Source organism: Nomascus leucogenys, chromosome 6 (assembly GCF_006542625.1).
Source record: "Nomascus leucogenys isolate Asia chromosome 6, Asia_NLE_v1, whole genome shotgun sequence".
Classification (NCBI taxonomy): domain Eukaryota; kingdom Metazoa; phylum Chordata; class Mammalia; order Primates; family Hylobatidae; genus Nomascus; species Nomascus leucogenys.
Window position 1 is genome coordinate 81,954,153 of NC_044386.1, and position 12,631 is coordinate 81,966,783.

The 12,631-nt window shown below is 45.4% G+C and overlaps 1 protein-coding gene across 4 annotated transcripts in view; it reads left to right on the forward strand.

The window, feature by feature from the left end:
* Window positions 1–12,631, forward strand: part of TLN2 (talin 2) — a 460,005-nt gene that overhangs the window by 376,487 nt on the left and 70,887 nt on the right. For all 4 annotated transcript variants that reach the window (XM_030814511.1, XM_030814513.1, XM_030814512.1 and 1 more), the window contains 5 exons: window positions 748–888; window positions 1,336–1,517; window positions 2,617–2,749; window positions 5,357–5,458; window positions 9,983–10,153. In XM_030814511.1, the coding sequence (XP_030670371.1) occupies window positions 748–888; window positions 1,336–1,517; window positions 2,617–2,749; window positions 5,357–5,458; window positions 9,983–10,153 (729 nt within the window). The remainder of the gene's footprint in view (window positions 1–747; window positions 889–1,335; window positions 1,518–2,616; window positions 2,750–5,356; window positions 5,459–9,982; window positions 10,154–12,631) is intronic.

Sequence of the window (12,631 nt, forward strand, 5' to 3'; positions counted from 1 at the left end):
AAGCTTTCCTTGTGCTCTCTCCGGTCTTATCTGCTGTTCTGACACCCTAGATTAGGAGGGCCACCTGTGTTTGCACTTGGTACTAATGGAATTGTACAGGAGATGCCCATTTGTGGGTGGCCTGTTTTGTTAAATATTATGTTTGTGAGATTTGTTTGTATGGCTGGGGGTAGTTCTCGTCTATTCCGTCCCGTTAGATTCCATTGTGTTCATTCCAGAATGATGACAGTTATGCCCACCCTGCCTCCATCAGTCATTAGGGAATATCCAGGTAAAACTTAGAAAAAGTTAAAAGTACTGCTTTAAAATACAATAAAGTATGTTTATTGTTTGGAAGAGAATAGATTTAATCTGAGTAAAATGAAGGTGAAGATCCCAAGGATTATAGTCTCAAAAGTGAGGAGGAAAGTAGTCCCGCTGCGTGGTCTGGTCAGGGGGTCACAGGGCGGTGAAGAGCAGGGTGCTGTTTAAATCTGTGTCTCTGCTTCCTGTGAGTGGAAAGTTGACTGTGGAGTCAGTTGTCCTGTGAGCTACACATTTGTCTTTAATTCTTCACAACTGCTAACTGGGCCCCTCTGCTTGATGGCAGGAGTCTCTTTAATCAGTTCTTATTTATTGTTTATGAAGTCACCAGACATTTTCAGTGTTCCCATTGAACCACCTTCTTTCACTAAGAGGTGATTACTGTGGTTCAGGAATAATTTCTGCCTCTCAGTTGAGCAAAATCTCCCTGTTTTCTCCCATCAGGCCCTGGATGGGGATTTCTCTGAAGACAACCGCAATAAGTGTCGCATCGCCACCGCACCCTTGATTGAAGCTGTGGAGAACCTGACAGCGTTCGCCTCAAACCCTGAGTTTGTCAGCATTCCCGCCCAGATCAGCTCCGAGGTAGGGAGTTTTTACAGGAGGATAATACTAAGGTCTTTGGCTAACTTTGTGTGACACCAAATGAGTTAATAGTTAGAACTCCAAAAGCTCTCTCTGTCAACGTGTGGGCTACTGTTACTCTTGTCAGTGATGGCATGTGCACAGTTAGTGAAACACAGTGACTACACCTCTCGAGAAATAAGTGTATGTAGAGAACAATCTTACTGCCTAGGTTTGGGGCGATTCTTGGGATGTGCCACACTCAAAAAATGCTATTTAAGGGGCAAACATGGGCTTAAGTCCCCACCATGCAGACCCCCGGTAATCCAGTCTTCATGGTTCCCTGCCCTCTTTGTCTCCTTCAAAGGGCAGAGGTGGTGATTTGGCAAAGAACAGGACCTTTCAGGGCCCACGTCATTCACTCATGTCTTCGACCCTGACTTTGATTGCTCTGCTGTTTGGTCTCAGGGTTCCCAGGCACAGGAACCAATCCTGGTCTCAGCCAAGACCATGCTGGAGAGTTCATCATACCTCATTCGCACTGCACGCTCTCTGGCCATCAACCCCAAAGACCCACCCACCTGGTCTGTACTGGCTGGACATTCCCATACAGTGTCCGACTCCATCAAGAGTCTCATCACTTCTATCAGGTCAGTTTCCCGTCCGGAGGTTGCTGCCAGCCTGCATCTGAGCGGGGCAGGAGGAGGATAAGCCCACCAGGCTTTTTACTTAATAGTGATATTCTTGATCATTATCATCTTTTTCTTTTCTCTTTGGGGCCAGAAGCACTCGTCACAATAGTAATTGCTAACTTAAGTACTTACCATATACCAAATACTACTCCAAGTGTTTTATCTGTGTTACTTTATTTGAATATCACAACAGTCTTTTAAGGTACCACTGTCATTATTTCCATTGTACTGATGAAAAAATTTAGGCAGAAAAATTTGGGTAATATTCCCGAGGTCACCTTAAGGCCCATTGGCTGTCTAATCACTGTACCACATTGTCCGTATCTAGGAGTCTAGGCATTGAGCACCATTGTTTATTGAGCAGGATTTGGGGTTGCAGTTAGTTTGCTAATAAGACAAAGAATATTCTAGGGCCTGCAGTAACTCTGAGCATCTCTGACCTTGTTGATAGTGGGAGCCTAAAAAGACATCCCCAAGTAGACATAACATTTCTGAAGTTAACCAGTTAATACCTCGCAGCATGAAATTCATCTTCCCTTAATTATATTTTGCTTCCTAGTTGCTTTTGAAACTCAAAACCACAGTTAACTTTATTTCTTAATGCCTTGCAAAGAAAACTTCACTACATGTTTTAATTCCTACTATAGCCCAGGACTTTGTGACTAGTATGCAATGTAGAAAGCATAATACATTTGCACTGGAAATAGTGCTGACCTTTTTTTTTTTTTTTTTTTGAGTAAGAGTCCTGTGCTTAAGCCAGTGAATAGAGAATCCAAGTCCAAATTGCTTCCTTTGCAGTTGCCTGGTATCAGCCTAAGGTAGAGGGCAGGACCATATTCTTTCCATCAGAAATAAGTAGAGTTATCTGAAGTGTTAAATTAAGGAATGCATGGGCTGTGCAGTGAGACGTTGCCAATCAAGGGTCAGGGATTCCTCCTGAAAGGAGGTGACTGAGTCAGGGAGGAAGCGGACAGGGATCCTGGCCCACCAGTGCTGGAGCAGGCTGTGGGACTTGAGCCCCATGGAGCCTGTGTCCAACTTGTACTGTTCCTTCCAGGGACAAGGCCCCTGGACAGAGGGAGTGTGATTACTCCATCGATGGCATCAACCGGTGCATCCGGGACATCGAGCAGGCCTCGCTGGCCGCTGTCAGCCAGAGCCTGGCCACGAGGGACGACATCTCTGTGGAGGTAAGCTGGGAATCTGGGGGCCTGCTTAGCACCCTCTAGATATGTTGAAAAATCTTAGCATCAGACTCGGAGGGGTAGAGGTTGTGCGGCCAAAATGTTTCTGTTGCTGGAGTTTCACCGTTAGACAGCTGTTCTCTGTGGAGCCAATCTGGGAACTTTTTGGAGAGGGTAGGGCAGATGCCAAGTAGAGAAGGGTGGCTTGGGGGAAGGAATTATAGGTACTGGGGTGGAAAGTTCAAAAGTAGCTGAAATTTGGAGGGAAAATATCAATATCAAGGTAATTTAGGGGTACGGTGGGTACCGTGTTGTTTTAACACATCAGTAGAGTGGACCTAGGTATGTAAATTTTGAATAATTCTCTGTTGTCATATTTCATCAGTGTGCTTTTTAGTTAGTTGGCAAATTCAGCATTAAACGAAAGCATTTGGTCTGTTCAGAGATCAAGGATTCTGCCCTAAGTTATTCAATATCTAGCATTTGAGGACTTTGGCATCCTTTTATTAATTTAAAGCCACTTTGCCCTTTCTTGCTTGTTTTTCCAAAGTTTAAAATGGAATTTTCCTGCTTTTTCCCTTTGGGTTTTTTTCTATTACCTGTCCAAAGGTTCCTGATTTTTACTTCTATCTCCACCAAAAGCACAGTGCTTGACTTGCAGAAGGTGCTTAATAAACATGGATGGTCTGTTTATTGATGTTTATCTTCCTGCCACTGAATTCATTAACAATCAGCTTTTGGCCCAGAGTTAGTATTGCTCATTTTTATTAATAGAGCTGTCTATTTCACTCCACCTTCACCCTCCTATTTCCATAAAAAGAAGGATTAAGTTTTCTCAAACTGTGTGGGATGCCAGAATTATTCTTTTGAATCTGTTATTAAAGTCCGTATGTATATGCACGCAGAGAAGTGTACCACTTGATAAATTATCACCAACTGAACAGGCCTTTCAACCAGCACCCAGATCAAGAAGCAAAGTTGAGGCCAGGCACTGTGGCTCACACCTGTAACCCTAGCACTTTGGGAGGCTGAGGCGGATGGATCACTTGAGGTCAGGAGTTCCAGACCAGCGTGGCCAACATGGTGAAACCCCGTCTCTACTAAAAATACAAAACTTAGCCAGGCACAGTGGCAATGGCCTGTAATCCCAGCTACTCGGGAGGCTGAGGTGGGAGAATTGCTTGAATCTGGGAGGCGGAGGGTACAGTGAGTGAGCCGAGATCACACTGCCGCCCTTAAGCCTGGGCAACAGAGCAAGACTCCATCTTAAAGAAAAAAAAAAAAAAGGTAGCAAAGATGACCAGCACCCCAGAAGCCTCCCTCATCCCCCGCATCCTTTTGCCATATCCTCCCTCACCCAGTACATCGTCTGTTTTAACTCCCTCACTAGGAAGAGAACCCTTCCCCTTTAACTGCATGTGCTCCCTAATCATATACCCTATTTAATTTAACAAACCATCTGTAATGAGACAGCACTGTTGGAATATTTTTGCGTTCTTGACTATAATCACATTATGAATGTGAAGATAATAAGTAATTAGCTAAATAAAACCCTTGGCCGTCTTGAAAGTTTCTCTCTGCCGGCTCCCATCTGTCTCTATTTCTCTTTTTCCTTTTCTTTTTCTTTTTCCAGGGTTTTGTTTTCAAGTTTGCATGTTAGTCTGCCCCTCTTGCTGAGGACACTCTGCCCGCATCCCCCCTGGCCCACAGGCAGCATTGTTCTGTGGGAAAATAGTGAAGGCTAGAGTCTCATTTCTGATGAGCAGGACATCGCCACTTTGGCGGAGTTCACTCAATTCCATGCTGGTGTGTGCAGACGTAAAACACCCAGTGCTCTGATGCATTAATCCTGCATCTATCAGTGAAGCTGCTATGAATAGTCCTACAGAGGGATCTGATCTTTCCTGCCACTGGCTAAGAATCTCCATCTTTGAATCCCCCATCCCCCACACTCTCAGAATCATCTAGATATCTTGCGCTGTCTCTTTACAGCATGATTCAATTCTTCAGGGGTGGAGAGATTAAACCATCTCTCAAACGTGAGAAGAAAGGCCTTGAGGGCACCGTGTTTAATATTTGCATGCACACCACCAAACACGGTGGACTGAGATCTAAGCTGAGCATTTTCACAGTGCACTGTTTTGGAAGTAGTCCTGCTTTCAAGGAGCTAATCTCATTTTTATGTCACTCTCCTTCCTTGAGGGTTATTAGTTCTGAGAATGCAGTGACCTGGAATGTTCCCTCAGACCCCTCCATTATCTGCCTGCATTTGGAAGAAGTTGTCGTTCCTTCTTGGAAAGCCTTGACTGTTCTGCATGTCTACTAATTACATCAAGGAACCTAAAGTAAAGATACCAGTAGCATCAGTTGTCAGGGTTGACAGGAGCAAGAAGCCAGTTGCAAAAGCATCTCTCAGGCCTGCTGCTTCTCTCTCTCGGGAGGAGTCATCACTGAGAAGGTCAGGGCAGGGTGCAGTGGTTTGATGGCACACACCCAGGCATTCTAATATCTGCTTTGTGTGGCCTCTCTCATTTTTCAGAGGGGCCTTTTTGAATCAGTGCGGCTCTGTGGGGAGCTGTTATGGGATGAACTTGACACTTCTCTCCTTATCAGGCCCTGCAGGAGCAGCTGACTTCGGTGGTCCAGGAAATCGGGCACCTTATTGATCCCATCGCCACAGCAGCTCGGGGAGAAGCAGCTCAGCTGGGACATAAGGTAATGCACACCGAGGGGATCCTGCGAGGGTGTGCGTGTTATCACAGGAGAGAGGGTTTTATTGACTTTACTGTTATCGTTCCGAAAAGCCTGTGGTGCAAGTATTGTGCCTGAGTCCAATGCTGGTTTAAGCTGCAGCAAATAACACTGAACCTCTCTCTGGCATCCTCTCCAGAAATTATCAGTTCAGGATCTATTTTTACCTAAGTTCAGAAGAAAACTTCAGTGCAGTTTTTCTGGCTGTGGCCAGAGAGGTAATTTGGCATTTACAGTCATCCGTTGCAATCGACCTTTGCTGAAGGAAGCCAGAGACTGAAGCAGACACTCCTAGCCTGGAGTCTGCTACCTTTGGCTGGCTGGCCGGCCAGCCCCGTTCTGATGTGTTTAAGGGTACATTATTCTTTTGTGGTTTCTAACATAGTGTCTACTCTTAGACATAATGAGGCAAAGCAGACTTCTCTGGATGACCAAACCCTCCCTAGGTGTCCACTCCAGGCGAGCTCATTTCAGCTGGGGATTCATATCCACATTGTGTTCAGGGCCAGATGATATTTTGCTTGGTTGGGGTTCATTTTGCAAATTCTTCAAGGACAGTTGGCTTGTCATGCAGCCTGTGCCTCAATAGGGAGAGGCCAGAAATTGGATTTTTAACCACCGTGGGTTTCCTAGCATTTTATCAGTGCAGCCATCAGTATAGATATACATAGGAAGAAATACAGTAGCCAAAATCTTCTTGGCAGGTATCGATTTTAGAAAATCAATATTCTTGCTTTTTCAAATTACAGAATAGCTTAAGGGCCTAACTCACCTTCCCAGTGGTTCCAAGGAGGGATTTTTAAGATTTGAAATCTCAAAGGCCAGTGTCTTTCTGCCATTTTAAGTGTGGCATATTTCATTTCTTTTTCTTTTCTTTTCTTTTTTCTTTTCTTTTTTTTTTGAGACGGAGCTTTGCTTTTGTTGCCCAGGCTGGAGTGCAATGGCACGATCTCAGCTCACCACAACCTCTGCCTCCCAGGTTCAATCAATTCTCCTGCCTCAGCCTCCCAAGTAGCTGGGATTACAGGCATGCACCACCATGCCCAGCTAATTTTTGTATTATTAGCAGAGACAGGGTTTCTCCGTGTTGGTCAGGCTTGTCTCAAACTCCCAACCTCAGGTGACCCACCTGCCTCGGCCTCCCAAAGTGCTGGGATTACAGGCGTGAGCCACCGCGCCCGGCCAGCATATTTCATTTCTTAGCCGAGTTTCTTTATACGGCAATTAGAAAAGGCCTTGTCCATCTGTCTGAAGAGGTTTGCAGGGGTAGGAGAATGGTCTGGACACTGGGGCCACTGCCTGTGTGCCCGTAAGGGAAACTGAGTTTAGAAGAGAAGCTGGACGTTTTTTCAGCAGTTACTTTTGCTTCCAGAACTTTTGTAATAGAATGTTTCTGGACGTCTTTGGAGGACAAACCCATGTCTCTGCGGATGCTTCATTAGTATACAAGATTAATTCCTGTGTTAGCGGTTAGCATCAAAAGAAACATAATATGTTTATGTCACTTGACTTATAAATTTACTCTTGGCCCTTGGGCTAATCCATCTCTTACCTTCTAAAAGAGAGTTTTGGACAGAGCCAGTCGGTGCGCCCTCTATCCGGAAGAGCCGTGGACTGGGAGTTCACACCCACATTTTCCCCAAGGCTTCATTGCAGTGCTCATGTGGGGCCCCAGATCAGCAGCTTCAACAGCACCTGGGAGTGATAAGAAATGCCAATTCTCAGACCCCAGCTGTGTTCATGAAGTTCTGTGGCTTAAAACAACAGAAATTTATTCTCTTATCCAAAGTCTAAAATCAGGTGGTGGCCGGGCTCTGCTCCCTCTGGAGACTGTAGAGTGGATTCCCTAAAGAATCTGTTCTTTGCTGCTTATATCTTCCTGTGGCTCCTGGCACTCCTTGACTGTCGCGCTGATCCCCGCTTCTGTAATCACATTGTCACCTGCTCTTCGGTGTCTCTTCTGTCTCTTAGATGGACGTTTGTTATTGGATTTAGAGCCCACCCCAGTAATTCAAGACATTCTCATTTCAAGATCTTTAAATGCACCTGCAAACACCCTTTTTCCACATGAGATCACATTCCCAGGTTGCAGGTATTTGAAATATGGACATATCTTTTGAGGGGCCACCATTCAATCCACTGTGTCCCTAGACCTAGGAATGAATGTTATGTACCAAATACTCAAAATTCTGTGTTATTTTAATGCATGTGCTAACCCAAGGGAGGATGTTTCCTGTTCTGTCATGTCTCAAGAACTAATGGTGTTAAAGTCCTTGCTAAGCTCCCTAAATACAGAGAAAAGCACATGCCTTCAAAAAGCTTTGCCTGTAATATGTGAGCACCTAGCCTTTACTGAGTACTTCCTATGTGGCAGTTATCATGGTGAAGGGCTTTCATGTACACTAATCCTCCTACCAGTCCTGATGAACTCTCAGTGCTATTATTAATCCCCATTTTACAGATAAGGAAACTGAAGTGGAGCAATTGGAACAATTAGCTAAATATTTCTCAGTAAGGAATTGGCAGGGAAGATTCAAATCCAGTGATTCTGAAGCCAGAGCTGAAGTCCTTCACAGCCCAGCCATGCTACCTCCATGGGGAAGCCAGGTTCCCATTTAGTTATTGCATTTAATTATTCTCAGCATACAGCAATCGCTGACATTTGACAGTTGCATTGATGAAATATACTTTGAAAATAATAAAATTAACCTAGAAAACATATAAGATTCTAATGCATTAAACATTTTGACTCCTCCTTTAGGACATAAAGGACCACCCCAAGCCTTCTGCCCCGATGACCCTTCAGTGCTCCATTCCCTTTGGTGGTGACACCAGTGCCCTTCCTGGGGATGAGGATGAAATCAAATGCAAGTGTGTGGAGCTGCTGCCTGTGGTTGTACAGGCTGTGCCCTCCACAAAGGCATTTGGCCGAAGTGGGAAGTAGGGACCAAAATTCAGCCCATGCTCTGCCCTGGCGTCGCTCATGTCTGCCCAGAGGACCCCTTTAAAATTCACACAAAGGCTCCCTAAGGGCGGGGAACAGCGCTATTCATCAGGTTGGAAACCTCTCTGTAAGATAACCATAGCGGAAATAACAATGTAAAAAGAAGTTTATTGTTGGCCAATAATCATGTCTCACCATTAGCGTTAATTAAGTTTTATTTTTTGGACACGTTCCCCCACTTTGCCCTAGCCCCCCCCGCCCCATCATCCTCCACCCCCTCCTGCTGGCCCAGTGACTGCTCATGTGAGTGGTCTTCCTGTCCACATCCCCACAACACTCATTCTTCTAACATGTGATGGGAAGAAGCGTTAAGGGAGGTGCTGGCTAAAGGTTTGATCTTAAGTTCTCTTAAAGGGCATAATTTAGCCATTAGTCATTACCGCACAGAATGAGGCATTGAACAGAAAAGTGTGATTCATGCCATTGTATTTTATCTGAGTGAGGATAGATTCTGAGAGGGGATAGATTCTGGTATCTGAAGTGAATATAGCAAAATGTTAAGATCTCATATTCTGATGCCAGGTAGAGGGGCATCCAAACACCAAATGATAAACTTCTAAAAGTGCAATGCTACCACAGCAGCAGGCCTGGAATCCCAATGAAAGTGACAGAGACCACAGATTGTGGCAGCTGAGAGCCGGGTCTCTGGGGTGGGATGCCGCTGTCTCCACCTCTTAGCTGCATGAGATGGAGCATGCGTCTCAACCCCTCGAAGCCTCGGTATCTTCTTGTGTATCTGCCTCTTAAAGTTGTGGAGGTTCAGCAGGGAAATGGATGTTAAACTTTCAGCGGAGAGCCTGGCTTAGGGGGTGCGCCCACTAGATGTTTGCAACACGTGGCCCACAGTGCCCAGCTGGTAGGCGCGCTTTGGTGAGCGTGGATGGATATGCATGGCAGAGGCCTGTGCGGAGGCAGTGGTTCCTGTCGGGATAAGCTTTTTTTGTTCTCCCAAGTTGGGCGAATCATAAACAGAGCATCTAGGCTGATGTGAAATCATTTGTGCTTTTTTTCCAAATCAAGGCTTGGTCAAAATGCTCCGGGCAAAAGGCAGTTGGGATTGGCTTCCTACAAAGCTTTTGAAGATTTCTTTCATCTCCTGCTTTTTTCTGCTCCCCTGCTACCTTACCCTTTTCCACTCCTCCTTCCTCCTGAGTTTGTAAGATGTCTTTAGTTCTTTTAAAAGTTGTTATAGAAATTGACAGTTTGTAAAATTGAATTCAATTCTCATATCTAACTCTGGATCTTGGAGTGGGTTTCTTAGCACCTCTGCCATATTTAGAGAGATGAAGAATTCCCTGGAGAAAGTAAAGACCAAGAAAGAGTCCGTTAATTAGCAAGCACTTTCAGCAGTAAATTGCAGCAGATCTGCCTCTCCCTGTGAGTCAGCCCAGTCCTGTTCCCCTCCCGCGCCTGACCGTGGAGCCCCTGAAGGAGACACGTGTATTTACATGATACATCTGTGGCTTTTTTTTTTTTTTTGAAAGGTGACACAACTGGCAAGCTATTTTGAGCCCTTGATCTTAGCCGCAGTTGGTGTGGCCTCCAAGATTCTTGATCATCAGCAGCAGATGACGGTGCTGGACCAGACCAAGACTCTCGCAGAGTCTGCCTTGCAGATGTTGTATGCAGCCAAAGAAGGTGGCGGAAACCCCAAGGTATGGTCCAGGATATCGGGGACTGACTTAGGACCACTAAGAAGCCATCATGCATTCCTGCTGTAATGTGTCCCTCCAGGAAAAAACACTTCCAGTTCTTGCTGGTGGCATTTGAGCTCCCACTCTGAGATCGGAAATAATCTATTGGCCTTCCCAAGGTTCTTAGGGAGGAAACAAAGAAATATACATATAAGTTATTTTTTTCTTGACAGAATATGTAGACAAGTGTCCTTGGGGAAGAAAAATGTATGGTGTGATGATTACAGGAATGAAAACTGTAATGCTTGCTGGGTCCCTGCTCAGCACTGACACCCAGCTTGCACAAAGGAATGCTCTATTGTGCTCCAGTAAATGTCATTTCGATTCCTAGTACTTAAGAGACTGCAGTTTAATATGAAAATCTCCCATACCAGTTTGCAAGAGGGAACATTTCTTCAGCCTGTTGTATCACCCAGCTGCTTTAAGTGACCAAGTATGACGACAGCCTGTCATAGGTGACCTTGCACCACATTTTACTCTGAACTTGGGAACTGAAGAAGAGAGAACAGCATATGCAAAGGCATAGGTAGATTTATTAAAGGGTTGTGATTTCTTCAGGAATAGTGAGTGGTCTGATCTATCTGGAACATGCAGAGTTGGGGGACCAACAGGCGGGAGGATGGACTGGGCTGCAGGGTGACGGGTCTCTTCCACATTACGGACTTAGGTCTTTATTGTAAGTAGTGGGGAGCCATTGGCAGTCTTTACGCAGTGGAATGGCACAACCAGTCCATATTTTAGAAACATTAAACTGGTAGCAGTGTGAATAATGTCATGGACTTTCCTTTTCTTTTCTTTTTTTGAGATCATGTCTTACTATATTGCCCAGGCTGGTCATGAATTCGTGGCCTCGTGCCTTCTTCCTGCCTCAGCCTCCCAAGTAGCTGGGCCACAGGCACATGCCACCATATCTGGGTAGCCTGCTTGCTCATTTATTCACTTATTTACTTAATAAGTGAATTCGAGGTGGGGGTCTCACTATGTTGCCCAGGCTCATCTCAAGAGACTCCCGGCCTCAAGCAATCCTCCCCGTTTAGCCTCCCAAGTACCTGGAATTATAGGCGCAAACCACAGCAGCCAGCTTGGACTTAACATTTTCTATGTTCAATTTTTTCATTCATGTACTTGGCAGTTATTAAGAGCCTCATTCTGGGGATGCTGAAACATTAAGCGCCAGCCACTGCCCTCAAGTTGTTCAGAGTCTTTTGGAAAAATAAGTTGAGTTGCTGAAGTGGTGGAATGGAGCAAGAAAAAAAAATGAATACTCTTTTGACTGCGATGGAGAAACGATAGGGTGCCTTGCAGTCGTGCCAGCCCCCTTTGCACCCTCCCCAAACTGGAGGAGGCAGAACTTACCCTCTGACTCACTTCTGGGTTGTCTTTTCTCCAGGCTGTTTACTGCCACATGTCCCCACTCCTACCTGAGGGTTTCAGTACTAAGAGAATAATTCAAAGGAGGAGTTTTCTGGATTTTTTTTTTTGTTTTTGAGACAGAGTTTTGCTCTTGTTGCCCAGCCTGGAGTGCAATGGCACAATCTCCGCTCACTGCAACCTCCGCGTCCCGGGTTCAAGTGATTCTCCTGCCTCAGCCTCCCGGGTAGCTGGTATTACAGGCGCCTGCCACCACACCCAGTTAATTTTTTGTATTTTTAGTAGAGATGGGGTTTCACCATGTTGGCCAGGCTGGTCTTGAACTCCTGACCTCAGGTGATCCATCCTCCTCAGCCTCCCAAAGTGCTGGGATTACAGGCGTGAGCCACCACACCCGACCTTTCTGGATTTTTAAGACATCAACACATCAGCTTGGACTGTAAGTTCAGAGCTCCTCATGGAATTTTATTTTCTCTCAAGGAACCTCACAACCTCAGCTTCTGCTTTCTGGTAAAGCAGAGGCTGTGACCAGAAAGCTTACAGTGCTGACTGTGTGTGCTCCCAGCCGTCAGAGATGGGGTCTCACCGTGTTGCCCAGGCTCATCACAAACTTCTGGCCTTAAGCAGTCCTCCCGCTTCAGCCTCCCAAGTACCTGGGATTACAGGTGCAAACCACAACACCCAGCTTGGACTTAGTTTCCTGTGTTCCCAGCCATAGAGCACACACAGTCAGCACTGTAAGCTTTCCGGTAACAGCCTCTGCTTGAAAGTGGTGTCTAGAATAATTTTCTACCAGTGTGAAGTAGTTTTCAGTAAAACATTAGCTGATGAAGTAAAACACAATGAGTGAAGGCAAGGCAGGTGATCACTTCTGTCCCTCACTGGTCTCATTCAACCTGCTCTCTTTCTGCAAACTCTACAGGCTTAGTCCAAAGTACGCCTGGGATACTACAAGTCTGTTTTTTTGAACCCTTTCCTTAGAGGCCTGATGCAGAGACTTAATCACCTTGAGTGTTATTCTTTGGACAGATATTTACTAGGTTTTATTTGCTGTGTATTAGGTGTTAT